General features: G+C 36.2%; 1 protein-coding gene across 5 annotated transcripts in view; it reads right to left on the bottom strand.

Moving 5' to 3' along the window:
- Positions 1 to 21,307, bottom strand: part of LOC145266630 (glutamine--fructose-6-phosphate aminotransferase [isomerizing] 2-like) — a 180,626-nt gene that overhangs the window by 142,148 nt on the left and 17,171 nt on the right. For all 5 annotated transcript variants that reach the window (XR_013864769.1, XM_080122550.1, XM_080122547.1 and 2 more), the window contains exon 2: positions 19,676 to 19,783. Coding sequence is in view for 4 of the 5 variants with exons in the window: in XM_080122550.1 (XP_079978676.1) it covers positions 19,676 to 19,783 (108 nt within the window). In the remaining variant the exon portion in view is untranslated. The remainder of the gene's footprint in view (positions 1 to 19,675; positions 19,784 to 21,307) is intronic.

Genomic DNA, 21,307 nt, shown 5'->3' with positions numbered 1-21,307 from the left:
GAGAGAGAAAACAAATAAACAGAATTAATTCTTCGCCGAATCAAATAAAACCAAAAGAATTCCATGTGTAAATTGATTGTGTTTATGTTCGATTTAGCTCAGAATCAAAGGCTCTGCTATCTATTTTCATGGAGAAAAAGTTGAAATTAAGTTTACTTCGCCTCAGTTTGACTTGAGAAGACGGTTATTTGCCGCTAGGCGGTGTATATGAGATTGTTCACCGATGAAAATAATGGCCGGCATAGCAAAACATAAACTACGATGTGAGCGCACCGGCGCACCGGCGCACCGCTACATTTTACATATATCGTGTCGACAGGTGTATCAGAATTTTTTTTTTTTGGGGGGGGGGATTTTTGACAGCCCCAACACGAAACTGCGAATAAAATATTAAAAAAACATGTAATTTCTCTTTTAAGAGTGGGTTGTTTATTTTCTTTATGGAATATACTTCCAAAAAAAAACTATTAAAGTTGTTTAAAAAATAATAGAAATATTATTTTTTTTATTTAAAAAAAAAACAGTGTTTACAAAGTGTCGGCACGTCTTCAATGCAGCCAAAACTGGGGGGGGGGAGGTAAGTATTTTTGACGGACCGTCTTTTTTTTTTCGGGCATAGATGTTTATTTTTTTGATCTGAGAAGATTTTATTTTCAAGGTGAGTCATGTAGTCTTCTGTAAATGGTGGGCTTAGAGGTGATCCCATTGAGATGCCATCTATTTGTATATTTTTCCATTAGGGTCAGTGAAGGGAAATTATGTGGTGCATTTCAATAGCAACTTTTCAAGAGTTTGGGGTTTCATAGCTGGAGGGGGTATTGTATTGTGGTTTTATACTTGATTAATGATTATTTTGATTGTGTCATTATAGGGACGTTCTATAAAGAAGTTTTCAGCGTCAAGGGATGATGTTATGCATTATATATATATATATATATATATATATATATATATATATATATTTATATATGTATATATATATATATGTATATATATATATATATATATATATTTCTGTAAAAATATATTTTCTTATCATATATGTATATATATATATATATATATATATATTTCTGTAGAAATATATTTTCTTATTATATATCAATCGTTATTTAAGAAGCTCAATGTGATTACAGAACAATATAGAGAATGAATGACGAAAAGTTATATTCCAAAATTCATGATGTTGACCATCTTATAATTTATTCCTTTAATTCAGTTGACTTATACAATTCTTGACAGTATCTGTTTCGTAGCGCAAAATCAATCACTTAATTATTATATCAATCAGTGAACCTATTATGCCCTTAACTCATCAGAAGAAATAGCAACAATCAATCCGTCAAAAGGAAATGAAATGTGATTTGACATGATTAAAATCCGAAAATTGGAAGAGAAGCTGCAAATACCTTTTTATTTTTCCATTACGCCATATATATATATATATATATATATATATATATATATATATATATATGAGTAAGTTATAAAATATATATGGCGATTAAGCTACACTGAATATTCCGCGTTTCATCCACTCTAGGACTCTTCAGGCTTATGCGCTTAATATTCAGTGTAGCTTAATCGCCATGTATATTTTATAACTTACTAACTAGCTCTACCTACGTATTGAACACTTTTGAAGTAAATACTTTAAGTTTACGCATAAATTTATACTGTCGTATATTAATTTTATGTGAGTAAATGAAGTAGTTATATATATATAATTTGAGGTTGCTATTTTCCAAGGGTAGGGTAACCAGTGAAATATAACGAGGTTCATACGAGAGTGCTCAATACAGAAGTAGAGCAGGTTACGTTTGTCTTTACATAAGCAGTAGTTTGTTGCTACACAGTCATGAGCATGTTTCCGTCTACTAGTATTTACTTACTAGTAGACCGAAACATGCTCATGACTGTGTAGCAACAAACTACTGCTTATGTAAAGACAATTATATATATATGTATGCATGATGATTGCAGCACTTTCACAGATGATTGCTGTCTCAAGATTCATGTATTGTATTAAGTATCCTCCCATGTGTCTGCAGGTGACTTTGCAGGCCTTCAGTTGATTTACAGGGACGATAACATACATGATACACCAAGTTCAACGGAGTTGATTGGATCCAGATGAGGAATACTGTCTAGCTGCCCAACCATCCGCCTTTTCAATCCAGATGTAGAGCTGCATACTTTACTGCATATTACACACACACTGTACTATGAGGTCGCTGTGGAACGACAGTCTGTTATTGTGAGACTTCAGGTGGCTCACATACCCTGTCTTTGAAAGGAGAATGTGACCACACGTTTCACAGATCCAATTTGCATATAACTATGCAAATGGCGAAAATTCCAGATCTCCCCTCCGAAGTGCCCACTCCATCTTCTTAACCTGAAAAGAACCACAGCCATTTTTTACCAAGTTCCGCCAAGCGCCACAATCAACTGCAGCTTCTCTCCCAGGTGTCAGTATCAATATCTGCATCCCTCAGAATAAGTTTCCAGAAGATTTTGTATGAGCATTTTTATTGATAACATACACATGAAACACTAGTCCCCTTCAAAGTAATCTCCTCCCGCTGCAATGCACTTGGTGTACTATTATAGTTTCTTTCATTTCCTCAGTTGTCTCATAACGATAGCCTCTAAGGTTTTCCTTGAGCTTAGGGATTAACCAAAAGTCACAGGGAGCAAAGTATGGACTATAGGGAGAGCGAGAGTATATATATCACATATATAAATCTAGATAAGATGCTCGCACGATTTTTTGCATGTCGGCTTCAATATCGTAACTAATACATAAATGTTTAAATACAGAACTTATATGATAAATGTTTTGATTTCGATTCCAGCTGATGACACCATGTCATATTTTTTGTTTAAGTTTCCAAATCACTACTTCTATAATAATATATAAATAATAAACAATAATATTAATATATTATAATAATATATAAATAATAAACAATAATATTAATATATTATAATAATATATAAATAATAAACAATAATATTAATATATTATAATAATAAATACGAAATCTGCATAAATTAAAATAATAATAATAGTAATATATAAATAATAATATTAATATATAATAATAAGAAATTTGCATAAATAATAATAATAATAATAATAATAATAATATATTTTTTTTTTTACATAGGCATCACCACATTATCAAGGCCAAGAGGCCACTCAAGGATAAGGGTTAAAGAGTGTACAGTAGAAATTGGACATTATAGTAATCATTAGTAATGAAAATTTGGTAAAGTTGATAACTTATATGGAACGGCTCATCAAGAACTTATTTACGTTAGACTTGAAGACAACCATATTGTAGTCAGCCGGAAAGCAGGAAAACGGAAGACAATTCCACAGGCGTGCAGTTCTAAGAAATAAGCTTTGTTCATGGAATCTACGTTTAGGTTTAGGCACAGATAAAGAGTGGGGGGAATTATTGATAGTGTTTACAACTAGACGAGTGTTTCTTGTGAAAGTTTGGCGAGGGGGGACCATAGATTGAAGCTCATTCGAACACTTTCCATGAAAATAACGATACATCAGAGACAAACTCGCAACATCTCTTCTGTGAGATAAAGGTTGTAAGGAAGAGAAAAGGACATCTCCTACGAGGCTACGAAGTCTATTTTGAACTCTATCAAGGCAGGACAAGTCCTTTCTAGCAGCTCCTGTCCAGATGTGGCAACAGTATTCCATCCTTGGACGTACCTGGCTCTTATATAGATAGAGAATAGCATCAGCAGTGAGATATCTACCGGATCGATAGAAAGATCCCACTATTTTTCCAGCGGCCTTGGCAACAGATTTGATGTACGTGTTCCATTTAAGATCAGGAGTAATGGTCAAGCCAAGAAGTTTGTCAAAACTTGAGGCCTCCTGAAGACGAGAGCCATTCATTTCAATTGATGTCAGATGTGGATCAGAATGTTGATGATGTAAAGAGAGAAGCTTGGTTTTAGATGCATTAAAAGTAACCAGCCATTCTTTACCCCATTGTACTACGTGCTCAAGATCAGAGGAGAGAGAATTGGAGAGAACTTGGTCGTTTAGTGTCTTAGATGTGCTACCATAAATGGTAGTGTCGTCAGCATAGATGTCTACAAATGATGTAAGGATGTGATTTGGAAAATACGAAATTTGCATAAATTAAAATAAATTATATAAATAATTATATAAATAATAATATGTTAACATTAATATATTATAATAATAAATACGAAATCTGCAGAAATTAAAATAAATTATATCAATAATAAATAATAATATTAATATATTATAATAATAAATACGAAATCCGCATAAATTAAAATAAATTATATAAAAAATAAATAATAACATTAATATATTATAATAATAAATACGAAATCCGCATAAATTAAAATAGATTATATAAAAAATAAATAATAATATTAATATATTATAATAATAAATATGAAATTTGCACTAATAAAAATATCATAGTTAAGCAAATTTTACGGCCGGGCAACGCCAAAAGGCATGTTAGCTTATGTCTAATGTTGCACTAGTTTTAAATTCTTGCCAGATATCGATTATTATCGATACGTGATTACGTGACTAAAATATCTAATTTTCGCCAGGTGTCGCTAAATTTTTTAAAATTATGTCGAATAAATTTCAAATTTAAGTCTAATAAATTCTAAAGTCAAATTTAATGTCGCCAAAAGGATTTATTTGATTTGCATCTAATACCATTTAAATGCTACATTTGTGTCCAGTATCGGTAAAGTTTAAATTCACATCTGATGTCGCTAAAATTTGACATTTACAATGTTTTTAATTAAATTCACGCCCGACGTTGCTTAAATTTTAAATTCGCACCTGGTGTTGAGAAAGTTTTATCTTTTTTTTTTTTTTTTTTTTAATTTTTTTTTTTTTTTTAATTTTTTTTTTTTTTTAATTTTTTTTTTTTTTAATTTTTTTTTTTTTTAATTTTTTTTTTTTTTAATTTTTTTTTTTTTTTAATTTTTTTTTTTTTTTTCTAACCTGGTATTACATTATTCAGATATTTAACAAAGGAGCTAACAAACGAATAAAAAGGGCCAAAAAGTCAAATCAATAACAAACTAGCAAGCCGCCTGGCATTGCCCAGCATTTTCTAGTGTTGTCTGGTCGTAAAACACACATAATATTACATTATAGTGTTTGGGTTTGTATTACTGTACACATAGATTCTAAAACGTTGTCAAAAAACAAATATATAACAAATAAATGTTATCAAAGGCAAGATAAGTTACTTTTCTACCAAACTGGATATATTTTTTGTGTTTTTATTCAATGTAACATGTTTATTCAGCTCGAAAAACGTACAGTGTTTACCGATGTATTGGAAAATTCAAGATGGCGGCCGATTCTCTCTTTAACACCGTAAGTTTGGAAAAAGGTGTAATAAATAAAAAACCGGTTAAAATACTGTTAAAACTCGCTCAATATATGTTACCGTGACATAGGTTGACATATATTCGGCGGGTTTTTAATAGTGTTTTGTATAGTTTTTTATTTATAACACCTTTTCCCAAACTTACGGTGTTAAAGAGGGTGTAAGACGCCATCTTGAATTTTCCAATACATCGGTAAACACTGTATGTTTTTCGAGCTGAATAGATATGTAACATTGAATAAAAACAGAAAAAATATATCCAGTTAGGTAGAAAAGTAATTTATCTTGCCTTTGATAACATTTATTTGTTATATATTTGCTTTTTGACAACTTTTTCGAATCTATGTGTACAGTAATACAAACCCTAGTGTTTTTCATGACAGTTTAGCGAGGGGGGACCATAAATTGGAGCTCAGATGAGCACTTGCCATGAAAATAACGATAGAGCAGAGAGAGGCTCACAACGTCTCTTCTGTGGGTTGCAGGGAAGAGAAAAGAACATCCCCCACTAGGCTACAAAGTCTATTTGGAACTCTGTCAAGGCAGGATAAGCTGCTTCTAGCAACTCCTGCCCAGATGTGGCAACAGTACACCATCCTTGGATGTATCTGGCTTTTATATAGGTAGAGAATTGCATCAGGAGTGAGATATCTAATGGAGCGATAAAAGGATCCCACCATTTTTCAAGCGACGTTGGCAACAGATTTGATATACGTGTTCCATTTTAGAAACCCAGGAGCTTGTAAAAACACGGAGCCTTCCCAAGAAGAGAGCCATTCGTTTCAATTGGTGCCAGATGAAAGTCAGAGTGTTGATGATGATAGAAGCTTGGTTTTAGATGCATTAAAAGTAACTAGCCACCTCTTTCCCCATTGTACCACGTGCTCAAGATCAGAGGAGAGAGAATATGAGAGAACTAGGTCATTTACAGCCTTTGAGTTGGTAGCGTCATAAGCATAAATGTCAACGAATGATCTTAGAATGTGATTTGGGAGATCATTGTGATATTTAACCCATAATTTTCATGACTTTAATTTTTTTTAATGAAACTTGGATACCTAAAAAACAAAAAGAACAAAAACACAATGAAATAGTCAGAATTACATTTTAAATAGAAATAAATGAAATATTGATATCACAGTAGCAATGACTGTAGTATATCTGTTAATTTTTAAGTGATCTCATATGAGATCACCGAGAGGTAATGGGATAAATTCATTTTGTTTTCTCTGAAAATAATTATCTGGCTAAAAGAACCTTTAGAGTGGAGACTATTTCTTTCACTGAATATATTTGAACATTAAAGGAAAGTAATCATGTCACACAGCTAATTTTTTTTTTTTTTTGCTTGCTTCCTCAAACCAGGAATGGAGCGCTCAAGAGTTGCTGTAACCAAACGGGGCTACAAGACTGACCCAATCATCCATGAATGTTGAGAAGAGGACCATTTTTTTTTTTTACATGGAGTTCACTATTTATCAAGGCCCAATGGCCACTCGGGGATAAGTGTTATTGTGTGTACAGTAATCAAAGGGATAGTGTAGCAATAGTATTGGAGAATTGATAAGGTGTCATTACTTAGGGGGGGGCAGTTAATCAGGAATTTGTTTGTGTTGGACTTGAAGACATCCGGGTTGAAGTCGGGAGGGAAACAGGCAAGCGGAACAGAGTTCCACAGGCGTGCAGTTCTAAGAAAGAAGCTTTGTTCATGGAATCTATGTTTTGATTTAGGCACAGATAAGGAGTGGGGAAAATTATTGACGGTGGTTTCAGCTAGTCGGGTGTTTTTTTAAAAAGATTGGCGAGGGGGGGGACCAGAGAATGGAGCTCAGACGAGCACATGCCATGGAAATAGCGATAGAACAAAGACAGGCTCGCTACATCTCTTCTGCATAGATGCAACACTGCACAACCAGTGCAGTTTTAAAGATTTTGCAGAACGCAACAATGATGCAAAGGACTGCATAAAAATGTGCTTCGAAGACACACAAAGAAAGAGGGTTAGAAGAAAGGACTTCTTCAAAAATAACTGTCTAAAAATATTTAAAGATTTTTGAACATCAAAATGAAGTTTTGAACATTTTCTACACATTATCTGTTTTTTATTCTATTAACTTTATTTATTTTTACAAACATTATAGGCTACATAAATCTGATTCATTGTCGTAGCATGTACACACACACACACACACACACACACACACAGCTATAATATAAAAGCGAAAATGTGTGTGTGTTTGTGTGTGTATGCGTGTGTGTGTGTGTGTGCATTTTTCTTTTGTAAGTCCGGCAAAGGCATTTTTCGGGGGGGGGGTCACTCTTTCTAAGAACTTTTTATATACTCTCTAGATTTACGAAAGGAAGTCGTAAATATCTTTTATTTCAGCGACTTTTACGTTACAAAATTTGTGCTGTGATTTCATCTCCTCTACTACTACTGCTACTAGAAAACCACATGTTGACGTACGTTTAACCACCTGCTTTTTTAAACGTTTAATTTCACCCGTCCTCACTTCTCTGCACGCGTAGTGTCGTGGTAAGTTGTCAGGCTATTCGCCACAAAGCTTCAGGTTCGAGCCACTGACAAACACCCGGGCAATGCTGGGCACCCCCGCTAGTCTAGTATATAAAAGGGAAAATGTGTGTTAGTTTGTGTGTGTGTTTGTATGTCTGCCAAAAACTTTTGACAGACACAATGACAAAATTGGTATCGTTAGAAAGATCAATCTCTCAGATGAAAAATATCTAAAAATTGTCCAAAAAGATTAATTTTGTCTGGGGCAACTGGGCCGTTTCTTGTAAGGAGGGATAATTTTTTGCGGCAACATTTTTTCAATTACAATGTACATTTAAAAATGATATTTCAACCGATAGTGACATCATAAGTCATCGTGGCTGTGGCAGCTAGCATGTTAGTTTTTTTTTTTGCCTCCTTTTCCTCTTTTGCAACTGATTTTTTTATTTTTTTGGCGTTCACACAGGTACTTGGTGCTATTTTTGATTGAAATAAAAGTTTTTTAATTTTTTTTTAGGGAGTTGCTCAATACCCTTAGTGCACCACCTCTCTCTGCCTGGGCAACACTGGGTAGCCATATATATTATATATATATATATATTTTTTTTTTCCTTTGAAGATTGTAATGCTGGGTATGGGGCAGCCAAACCAGCTGCCAACATTGCCCCGCTTTTTTATTGAAACCAACCGAGAGCTCTTTTTAGTATCCTCGCTGTTCCCTTAAGTGCAATTGTCTGAATCTCTTTTGCACTTGGTTCACCAGGAATATTAGTTAGATAGGTTCTTCTTCATAAGTCCTGTGGCACCTATGATAACTGGTTCCAGTTTCTTTTCATATTATACATGAGACCTTGGTATTTGGTCTGTTTCTCTCTTTCAGCTCTGTTAAGACCGCCATCATTAGGAACACTCACTTCTATCAAGGTTGCAACTCTCTCTGACTTATTCCATATAACTATGTCAGGTTTCACAGCAGTATTTTCAAGGTAGGTGGCTGTAGGGATTACATGGTCGTAATGTATGGTATATAAGTCATTTCCAACTGTTCTTTCAGGTTGATGTTCCCAGGACTTGCTGCTACACTGGATGTTTAATTTTTTACAGATGGTCCAGTGGAGGTACTTGCATACTCCATCATGTCTCGCTGTATAGTAGCCGTCCCCTAGAAGAACTTTGCAACTTGATATCAGATATATATTAGTATACACTAGAACATATGTTAATAGAAATAATAGCGAATCAGTCATTTCAACTTTCAAAAAACTTTTGACAGACACAATGACAAAATTGGTATCGTTAGAAAGATCAATCTCTCAGATGAAAAATATCTAAAAATTGTCCAAAAAGATTAATTTTGTCTGGGGCAACTGGGCCGTTTCTTGTAAGGAGGGATAGTTTTTTGCGGCAAAATTTCGTCTAGTAATCACAATGTACATTTAAAAATGATATTTCAACCGATAGTGACATCATAAGTCGTCGTGGCTGTGGCAGCTAGCATGTTAGTTTTTTTTTTTTTGCCTCCTTTTCCTCTTTTGCATTACTGCAACTGATTTTTTTTTTTTGGCGTTCACACAGGTACTTGGTACTATTTTTGATTGAAATAAAAGTTTTTTTAATTTTTTTTAGGAAGTTGCTCAATACCCTTAGTGCACCACCTCTCTCTGCCTGGGCAACACTGGGTAGCCATATATATTATATATATATATATTTTTTTTTTCCTTTGAAGATTGTAATGCTGGGTATGGGGCAGCCAAACCAGCTGCCAACATTGCCCCGCTTTTTTATTGAAACCAACCGAGAGCTCTTTTTAGTATCCTCGCTGTTCCCTTAAGTGCAATTGTCTGAATCTCTTTTGCACTTGGTTCACCAGGAATATTAGTTAGATAGGTTCTTCTTCATAAGTCCTGTGGCACCTATGATAACTGGTTCCAGTTTCTTTTCATATCATACATGAGACCTTGGTATTTGGTCTGTTTCTCTCTTTCAGCTCTGTTAAGACCGCCATCATTAGGAACACTCACTTCTATCAAGGTTGCAACTCTCTCTGACTTATTCCATATAACTATGTCAGGTTTCACAGCAGTATTTTCAAGGTAGGTGGCTGTAGGGATTACATGGTCGTAATGTATGGTATATAAGTCATTTCCAACTGTTCTTTCAGGTTGATGTTCCCAGGACTTGCTGCTACACTGGATGTTTAATTTTTTACAGATGGTCCAGTGGAGGTACTTGCATACTCCATCATGTCTTGCTGTATAGTAGCCGTCCCCTAGAAGAACTTTGCAACTTGATATCAGATATATATTAGTATACACTAGAACATATGTTAATAGAAATAATAGCGAATCAGTCATTTCATGCAGGGGGAGGAAATTTAAAAAAAAACTAAAGATATTATAATTAATAAAATTTCTGTATCTTTCAATTATATTAGAAAACTTCTTAATCAAACAAACAAACAAACAAAAAAACAAACAAAAGGTTTTGATGGAAATAGCATCTAAAATATTATTACAACCGGATGCGATGTATAGGAAAGACTATTTCATTCAATGGTATGAATATATTCCGGATATAATCGACACTAAATTATAGAAGCCACTTATGAAAGGTATAAAAAATAAACTTGTGTACTCTTAAATGAAAATAAACTTGGAGAAAATGCCACAGAAACGTATGGAACGCTCCAGCACTGCTTTTGGACAATCTTGCGGGAATCGAGCATCAGTTTTTGAATGACATAAGAGATGCAAGGAAAGCAGGAAGTCTGTAAGGGATGATGGGAGTTATGAAAGGAGTAAAGAAGGCAGAATACCAGAGTTGATTGGCCAAATAAAGAATTTCATGACTAAGGACCGTCATGTGCCCATAGAGACAATTAGTGCACAGTTTGATGTCAGTGTGGGAACTGAACACCCAATTATTCCCGAGGAACTGAAGATGCCGAAGATTTACACAAAGTTTGTCCCAAGAGTGCTCCATCCTTGTCACAGATTATTTGACCAAAATGAACATCTATAGTGCAGACCTTACTCCCTGTGTCTTTTGATTATTCCCTAAGCTCAAGGAAAACCTTAGAGGCTGTCATTATGAGACAACTGAGGAGATGAAAGAGGATGTGATGAAGATAATTGACACGCTCACACAAGAGGACTTCTATGGAATCTTCCAGAAGTTGTTGGAATGGTACTACAAGTGCATTACAGCCGGAGGAGATTACTTCGAAGGGAACTAGAGCTTCATGTGTGTACTATCACTATAAAAATGGCCTTATGAAAAAATATCTTATTGAAGGCATCTTGCATATCGTCGTCGTTGGCGGAACTCGGATTCGAGTATACATTTTGCTTATGATGCGAAACAAAGTCGATCTGTGAATGGAAGAGATAGTAGGAAAGTTCAAATGTTTTTTGCTTTTTTTTGTTTCTTCTTTCTGTTTTTTTTTTTTTTACATAGGCCTAACCACTTATCAAGGCCAAGAGACCACTCGAGGATAAGGGTTAAGAGTGTACAGTGGTCAATTGGGTAATATAGTAATCGTTAGTAGTGGAAATTCGGTAAACTTGTTAGCTTAAGTGGAACGGTTCATCAAGAACTTGTTTACATTGGACTTGAAGACGACCATATTGTAGTCAGCTGGAAAGCAGGAAAACGGAAGACAATTCCACAGGCGTGCAGTTCTAAGAAAGAAGCTTTGTTCATGGAATCTACATTTAGGTTTAGGCACAGATAAAGAGTGGGGGGAATTATTGATAGTGCTTTCAGCTAGACGATTGTTTCTTGTGAAAGTTTGGCGACGGGGGACCATAAATTGAAGCTCAGTCGAACACTTCTCCGGCTTTCTTTGTTGGCTGCATTGAATTCCCAGTTGTTTGCATCAATTTTATTCGTCCTAAACCTGAATTTGAGCTGTTTTTAAAGCAGCATTGGTCTGGTCTATGGGGTTGTTCCAATGGCAAGTTCTGAGTAAGAAGCTTGTATGGCTAGACAGTTGTCAGGCATTTCAGCAAGATGTTCAGCCCAACGTAGATAGTGTCTCTCTATTGTGACTTCTTTGCTTTCCATCCCTGGGTGGGGGATAACCTAGGTGTCAGTGATTAAATCTTGCCAATTAATGCGTAAGATAAAGCGCAGTTTTACTTGGTGAAAATCTCCTAACTTTTTCAGGTCTCTTCTATAGAATAGCCAGGTATCACACGTATACAGCAGGGTTGAAATTACATATAGTTACTATTATATAAAAGGAACTTTGAGAACATGGTGTGTGTGTGTGTGTGTGTGTGTGTGTGTGTGTGTGTGTGTGTGTGTGTGTTTGAGTGAGTTCCCTATGGACTCAAAAACAGCTGGCCGATTTTTATGAAATTTCACACAAAGTTACTTTATGTGCCTGGCAGTGTTCTTAGATAGATTTTGCATTAGAATGTCTTCGATAAGTATCAAAAATCATTAATCAGAATAATCCATTGAAAGAAGGAGCAGACGATTTTGACCAAAGTTAACACCTTACACAGCCTAACATCACAAGGGCATTTGAGAAATTTTATTAACACACAAGCTGAAAGGCCCAACATATAAAATCAACAGTAGGTTCTTTGATTTGACAAAGGTGCGTCAGGAATGAATGTTCCTGTTTAGAACAAAATTGGAGCATGATACTTGACTTTTGCATTTTAATCTTTAATTCAAACCATTAGATATAAAAAATAATTTTATAAAATCAACAGTAGGTTCTCTACAGTGCAATGTAGATTACAATGTGTTGTGGATTAAGTCATTGCATGGAAGCATGGTAAACTTCCTCCTGGTGCACCGCGATGGGTCTCCAACTAGAGCAGGCAATCAAATAATTTGATTGAAAAATTGGCAATTTCACCGATTTTGATGACAATAAAAATATGGAATTATTAAACGTTCGTTGATCATCATTCAATCTCGGGCAACATTGGGTCTCCTTGCTAGAACACACACACATATATATATATATATATATATATATATATATATATGATGAAAATAATGGAAATAGTATTCCGACAAAATAGAGAAAATAAAAAAGGAACAAACCGTATTATGTGTTCACCAACGTTTCGTCTTTATTTCGAAATCATCGACGATAGGAAAAGTTTCATCCAGAGGAAGTCTCGAAATAAAGACGAAACGTTGGTGAACACATAATACGGTTTGTTCCTTTTTTATTTTCTCTCTCTCTCTCTCTCTATATATATATATATATATATATATATATAACTTCAACTACCTCGGAAGTAAACACTAGTGGAAAGTTTGATGCCGAGATAGTAAATAGAATTGCAGAAGCCTCCAGAGCCTTCGAGGAAATTCTGCCATCGATTTTGGAAAGATCAGAGTATTAAACTTCAAACGAAGATACAGATCTACAGAGCTGTAGTTCTCACAACACTTGTATGGCTCAAAGTGTTGGACACTGCACAGAAGACAAATTCAACAGTTGGATATTTTTCACAAAGGTTGCCTTTGAGAAATTTGTGGAGTGCGTTTAAGCGACAGGATTGTGAATGATGACCTTTTCACCATGTGCGATATTGATAGTATTGAGTCATGAAATCACAGCTGCGTATGCAAGAGGAAAACAATTCCAAAAATGCTAATGTACAGTCAACTTGAGAGTGGTCACCAGACAGTAGGCCGAGCATTACTTAGATACAAGGACAAATGAAAAAGCAATCTCTTAACTGCTGAAATAAACTCCTCTACCCTCGAAGACTCTGCGATTGATTGTAATGAATGGAGGCCTTCGTGCTTCAATGGAATTATGAAAAATGCAGCATCAAATATTATCAAACTGCGTCAAACGAGGGAAAGAAATATATATTCCAACAATCCACACTTTTGCACTATTTGTGGACTTCTTTGTAGATCATTAGCTGGACTGAAATGTCATCTGCGACTCACACACAAGATTAAATAGACAAAGTTGTAAGAAATTTATACGTCGAAATCATCGACGATAGGAAAAGTTCATAATGTTTTCTTTTCCTTCAGAAATCAAGGGACCCATTACCTGGGACTAACACTGGAACTCTATATGAGATACATAGATATTCGAATGTTCCATTAAAGTTTTTTTTATCTCTCAAAAATTGAGTTAGTAAAGAAATTGAAACCATAATTTTCCTCTCCCTAATTAACCATTTTCATACTTTGTAGTATATCTTTCGTTTTGGTCTCTTGGTTTTACTGGATTGCAGGACAAGAATTTATCTAGTCTGGTGGAGTATCCAGCTTTGTGCTATTACTTGAGGTACTTGGAGAAGATGCATTATTCCTCGTAAAAGCTGATGTGGGTTAGCCATAGTGAGGAGATCTTATTTGGGCAGCAAATACTATGTGATTTTAAATATTTGGTCAGGGTTTACTTCTATGGAAAAGTATCCTCATGCCAGGTTGTTCTGACAAATCCTTTTACAGAGAGGCCTTGTGCGCACGCGCGTGTGTGAAATCAAACGTTAATTAATGCCATTTGATTTCACAGAGAAAGTGTGGCGTTACAAGTTGAGTAACGACACAACGCGACAGACTTTTAAAATAAAATAAAGAAAAAAAAACGGTTTCATTGAGAAGAAACCATGGGAACAAAAAAGATAAAGAATAAGAAATCGCGAAAGAAGGGACCAGGGTGGGGATTGACACGTGAGACTGTTAAACAAAAACGTGTTGATGGAGGGGCAAGCAGAGAGAGAGAGAGATAGAGAGAGAGAGAGAGAGAGAGAGAGAGAGAGTCCACTAGTAAACATGGGTATGGGTGGGGGGAGAATAAATCGAAACACGTTCCCAAGTTTTAAATAAAGACAATTGTTTTCATGGAATAAATAAGAATCTCTCACACAAACACACACACACATGCACGTATACAAACACAAAAATAAATTCAAGCACAAAATCACACACAAACATACAAACATACACACAAAAACATACACGAAAACAAACACACACAAAAATATGCGTATAAAAACAAACACACACAAACACATACAAACACAAATACATGCAAACACAAACACAAACATATACAAACAAAAACAAACACATACAAACACAAGCACACACAAACACAAACGAACAAAAACACAAACACAAACACATACAAACACAAACACATGCACAAACACATACAAATGCAAACACACACACACACACACACACACACACAAACATAAAAACACAAACAAATACAGACACAAACAAACACATACAAACACAAACAAATACACAAAAAACACACACACACAAACGCTAAAGGCTAAACTTAACTGCTTAATTCAATTTGGTTTAAATTTCAAGAAATTGTCATATTACAGAATTTGATACTTTGTATTATTTGGAGTATTCGCACTACTGCTCTCATAGTGCATGTTACTCTCACGTTTCGGCCGATGCAACCTCCAACCTTCTTCAGGTGTATCTTGCAAGCCCTCAGAATCCCTATGGAATTTCACAAGAACCAGGATGCAACAAATAAAAGGACTCAGTATTAATCAGTTACAAGTGACAGTCTTCTGGAGGTTGAAGGTGCGATCCTCGTTAGGAGCGATACTAAGAATACAATTACGAATTCTTTAAGCCTTCCACCTGGTCATGGCTGACAGAATGAGAATAAATTTCCAGAGTTCGACAAGATGTGCGCTTGAAGAAGATCAGAGGCTGCATCAGCTGACATGTGAGAATGATACAAAACATACAAAGGGGGGGGGGCGGGCGGTCACCATTTATCAAGGTCTGAAAGCCACTCAAGGATAAAGGTTAATGAATGGATGGTAGTCAATGGGACACTATCGTAGTAATCGTTAGTAGCGGAAATTTAGTAACTTGGATTATTTAAGAGGACAGCTCATCAAGAACTTGTTTACATTGGACTTGAAGATGACCATATTATAGTCAGCTGCAAAGCAGACAAACTGAACAGAGTTCCACAGGTGTGCAGTTTTAAGAAAGAAGCTTTCTCCATGGAATCTATATTTAGGTTTAGGCACAGATAAAGAGTGGGGGAAAATATTGATAGTGGTTTCAGCTAAACGAGTGTTTTTCATGAATATTTGACAAGGTGGGGCATAGACTGGAGCTCAGATGAGCACTTGTCATGAAAATAATAATAGGAAGGTTGCAGGGAAGAGAAAAGAGCATCGTCTACTAGGTTAGGAAGGCTATTTTTAACTCTGTCAAGACAAGATAGGATGTTTCTAGCAGCTCCTGTCCAGATGTGGCAACAGTACTCCATTCTCGGGCGTATTTGGCTCTTATACAGGTAGAGAATTGCATCGACAGTGAGATATCTACTAGAGCGGTAGAATGACCCCCCCCCCCATTTTTCCAGCAACCTTGGCCACAGATTTGATGTATGTGTTCCATCTCAGACCAGGAGTAAAGGTCAGACCCAGAAACTTGTAAAAACATAGACCCTCCCCAAGGCGAGAGCCATTCGTTTCAATTGATGCCAGATGGGGATCAGAGCGTTGATGATGGAAAGATAGAAGCTTGGTTTTAGATGCATTAAAATTAATCAGCCACACCTTCCTCCATTGCACCACATGTTCAAGGTCAGAGGAGAGAGAATTAGAGAGATCTTGGTCATTTACGCCCTCTGAAGTGTTGCTATAGATGGTAGTTTCGTCAGCATAAATGTGTATGAATAATATAATGTTTACAATATGACAATTATACGATAAAGGAAAGGAAAATATTCCTATTGATGATTTAATGAACATGGTCAGCTTCTGTAGAGTGTTCGATCAAGAGGAAAGTACATAGCATCTACTCCAGGAGTCTCCAAAGCTTTTAAATGGGGGAAGATGGGAGTGGGCATATTGCTGACTTTTTAGAGCTACACAAGTCAAAATAAAAAAAAAGTGAACTGGATGTGTTTTATACCGGTTTGGGCATCAGCTTTGCTTTCTAGTGGAACTGATTCTTCGAAACTTCATTCTTTAAATTATTTTCTGAACAAAAAAAAATTTAAAAAAAAGACTAAACTATTTTCACACATTTACATTTAAAAAATTTTTTTCTGAATATTTTTACTTTTTCCATAATATAGACATTTATGCTGACGAAACTACCATCTATGGCAACACTTCAGAGGGTGTAAATGACCAAGATCTCTCTAACTCTCTCTCCTCTGACCTAGGCCAGATTAAAAAATTTGGTGTGCTGGATCTGGCCCAGAGGTTTGGAAACCCCTGGAATAACACGGCCAACCTGATCTTTTTCTTTTGATCGCAATGATAATTTGCATAAGTGGACACTCGTCATCTCAAAATTAGTAAAACAATTCCGAAAATTACACTCAAATACAAGTGCGACTTAGGACTTGTACTTGATTGAATAGCAACATGTTACCCCCAGGTTTTTTTTTTTTTTAAATTCTTGTACAGGTTTGAGAGATTACGTCGACCAAAACGTTGCGAAAATGCCAAGATGAGAACAGTAGTCCGAAGAATTCAAATGATATGTGTTCAAAGAATATTCATGTCGGATATTGTTGCAATATTTTTAATAGGATGAGAGTAGAGATTTACGTGCTTCTCACCTCCGCATAATGTGACACAAGGTCAGGAAAATGGGGCAGCAAGCAAGCTCCTCTGAAGGAGGGGCACTCTTAAAAATCCAAATATTGCCTAAGCATCCCCGTCGGCATTCCCCGGTCAGGGCGCCTCAGGCAGTAAGCAATGAACATACTCCACCTGCAAGTTCGGTGGCAAGGCCTGGAAGGGTGGACCTCCTGGATGATACCCAGGTGGTGTACCTCAGTCCGACAGGTACCGGACCAGTTTCTAGCCCCCGCACCTGTCGAGCTGATTGTCAAGAACAGATTCCTGACTGGTATTTTCTACTCGTCTCCAAGCAACCTAAGCAGCAAAGAGACTCATCCTCACTATTCCAAAGAATATCATGAGGGTAGATACCTGTTTGCTTCCACCGCAGCAAAATGTGACACAAGGTCAGAAGGTGGAAATGAGGCAAGCTCCCCTAAAGAAGGGGCACTCTTGCTATTATAAAAATTGCCTGGGCATCCCCGTCGGCATTTCCCGGTTGGAGCGCCTCAGGCAGCAAGCAATAAACTTGCCCCACCCAAAAGCCGAGTGGCAAGGTCTGTGAAGGTGGACCTCCTGAGTGATACCCAGACGGTGTACCTCAGTCTGACAGGTACTAGGCTGGTTCCCGGCCCCGCACCTGTCGGGCTGAGTGTTAAGAACGGATCCTTGAAGAGTACTCTACCCAGTCTCCAAGCCACCTAAGCAACAAGAAGACTCATCCCCAATCATTACTGATGAGGATTTGATTTCAGAAAGTTGGAAGGTTCTACTTATAGGTAATATGGACTGACCAATCAAATGAAGTCATGTTCTGCTATCAAGCAATCAGAAACTAGAATTGCTCCATAAAAATATTGAATTTTTCAGCACTCTCACACATGATTTTTTTGTGTCAAACACAAAAAGGAATTTGCTTTCCATCTGCAGATTTTTACAATCCGACACTTGTACAGATCGACTACCCAATGAAAAGCCTATTCTTCTTGGCTTGTAAAATTCAATTTTGTTTGAAACAAGATTTTTACAGCATTTAGGGACCTCAATGAAGAGGTAGGATTTTGCTGCTAGACGGGTTTGTTAGATGGCCTTGTCAATAGTTGAATTGAAGACTTGAAGGTTACGGAAGGAGTCAAACTCATAATAAATAATGGGGAGTCAGAGTCTGAGGTTCCAATTTCCAAAAACATCAAATCTGAATTTGGAAAGAATTTAAAATAAAAGATCGGAGTCAGAAATTTTGGAATCTTAGAAATCTGTATGGAACCTTATACGTTTCAAGTTCACAACCCTGTATTTAAATGTTTCAACTTCAGTTTTAATACAGAATATGTTGCAATATCTTTGATATACTGAGAGGGTATGATGAAGAAAAGTTGGAAGGTTCTATTTATAAACATTAGTGATGGGAACTAACCAATCAATGTTTTATCGTTATTTCCATGGCAGGTGCTCGTCTGAACTCCAATCCCTGGTCCCCCCTCGCCAATCTTTCACGAAAAACACCCGTCTAGCTGAATCCACTGTGAAAAATTTCCCCCACTCTATATCTGTGCCTAAATCAAAACGCGGATTCCATGAACAAAGCTTCTTTCTTAGAACTGCACGCCTGTGGAACTCTGTTCCATCTGCCTGCTTCCCTCCGGACTACAACTTGGATGTCTTCAAGTCCAATGTTAACAAATTCCTAATGAACCGCCCCCTTAAGTAAACACTTCATCAAATCTCCACACTAACGTAATGTACTTGCAATAACCCTTATCCCTGAGTGGCTTCCGGGCCTTGATAAGTGGTGATCACTGTGTAAAAAAACAAAAAAACAAAAAATCAAATAGATCTAGGTTCTGCTAGTAAACCAATCAGAAACCAGAATTGCTCCATAAAAATATTGGACCTTTCAGCACTTGTACAGATCGACTACCCAATGGAAAAGCCTATTCTTTGTCTTCGTCTTCGCTTTTAAAATTCAAAGTTTTTCTGAATGATGATCGACATTTTGTTTGGAACAAGATTTTTTTTTTCTTTTCTTCTGAAACAAAAAAATGGCTTTCAATTCAAAAGAAATATTTACCATTAAAGCGACAACATAGAAAATGAAAATGGAATTTACGGTGATGACAAAATTTACGATTGTTGCGGCCGATAATGGAATTTTTTCTTACCTGCTGAATCATATCCCCTGTATTCTAAACGTTTTAATCCGGTGATGAGAATATCCAAGATTTCTTTTCGCGTTGCCGGCGTCAAGTGGTTGAGGTAGGCAAATATACCTGATAGAAAAAAAAAAAAATAAAAATAGTTATTCAACAACAAAAATAAATAAGTAAAAAATAACTGGAATATTAAATTCATTTTATTAAAAAACAAAATTAACGGATTCATTTTTATATTCTGAAATTTCAATATAAACATCTGGGTAACACTTTTTAAAAAAAACTTTTTTGTGAAAATCACTCCAGACAAAGCATGGAGCCACTTGATCTAAGGATTAAAAATACCATTTCAAGGTTAAAAAATAAACAAGTTAACAGTAAATTTCTGATACATAGATGCACACGAAATGTGAAATGACTTCACTGTAAGGAAAAAGACTAAAAAAAAAGAGGGAGAGCACTTTAGAGAAGACGATCACGTTAGAGATGTCGCAGCTGTAAGGAGAAGTCATGCGTGGCGGGAGAATGAGGAAGTAAATGTTGTTGTTACAAAAAAGGTGAGTTGGAGTTATTCTTTGTCTTGGTCTCCTTTGTGATAATCTCTAAATGGGAGTGGGATCCAAGTGTGGGTGAAAAGAAAGAGGAGGAAGTTGGGGAGTGGGTAGATTCCTTCCAAGAGGAGTGCACATCGGGATAAAAGCCATGGATGAAAAGAAATAAAATTGGAGAGTGGGGATCTTGAGGACTTTCTATTGCCAGGGAGGGGGAAACTTATTCACAGCTAAGAGCCAAGAAGCTTAAAAACTTACTCAAAGAACTGGGGTCTGACACAGGACCTGGAACTGTACACACCATGCTTAGGAAGGGAACACATACTTGTACTAGACTCCTCTTCTGACACACAAGGTTGCCACTCTTATCCGCCGTCTTTCAAACTCCGAGGAATGTAATCTTTTTCTACCACATCTGATCTTGACCTTCAGCTGGTGCTTAAAGAACGCAGTCAGATCCTGATCAGCAAAAGATTCAATCCCTTGGTTCACTCTCAGGCATGACCATTGTTTCTAACCGAAACGTCCATGGAAGTTATCTTCTAATCTTGGTTGTTATTTTCACAACGTTTCAGTCAATGTAACCTCCTCCGGGTGCATCGTTTCGAACTTGAGAGTCTGTCTGTTGAACATGGCGACCTATATGGAGTTTCGAATTGAACTCTTTATTTCATCCACAGGGGTTAGTTTTTCTCATTCCGTCTGCCATGATTGGGTAGCAGTGTTCTTATTCACTTGCCTCCCCACAAGAGCAAAAGCAAAGTTAGACATAAGATCGGTTTGTTGTGTGGGGAAAGTTCAGATTTCCAAAATGGGACAACCTGAATTGGAACAAAAATAAAAACAAAAATCCTCAGTCGAAGGATTTCTACTTCACTGACCACGAACAAAATTATATCAGGACAAATATTACATGGTGGAACGATAAAAGTGTCGCCCTAAAGAAAACAAAACTACAGCATTATTTTAAAAACTTTTATAGAAAAAAAAAAATCAATTCTGGTAACTTGATTATCTACTAGAGCTGACATCTATTCGATGTAGCCGCCTTCAACCTCAATCACCACCTCGATACAGGTCTGAAACTAGG

Source organism: Euprymna scolopes, chromosome 41 (genome assembly GCF_053919585.1).
Source record: "Euprymna scolopes isolate OS-2025 chromosome 41, ASM5391958v1, whole genome shotgun sequence".
NCBI lineage: Eukaryota > Metazoa > Mollusca > Cephalopoda > Sepiida > Sepiolidae > Euprymna > Euprymna scolopes.
This window is presented reverse-complemented; position numbering and strand designations above follow the sequence as displayed.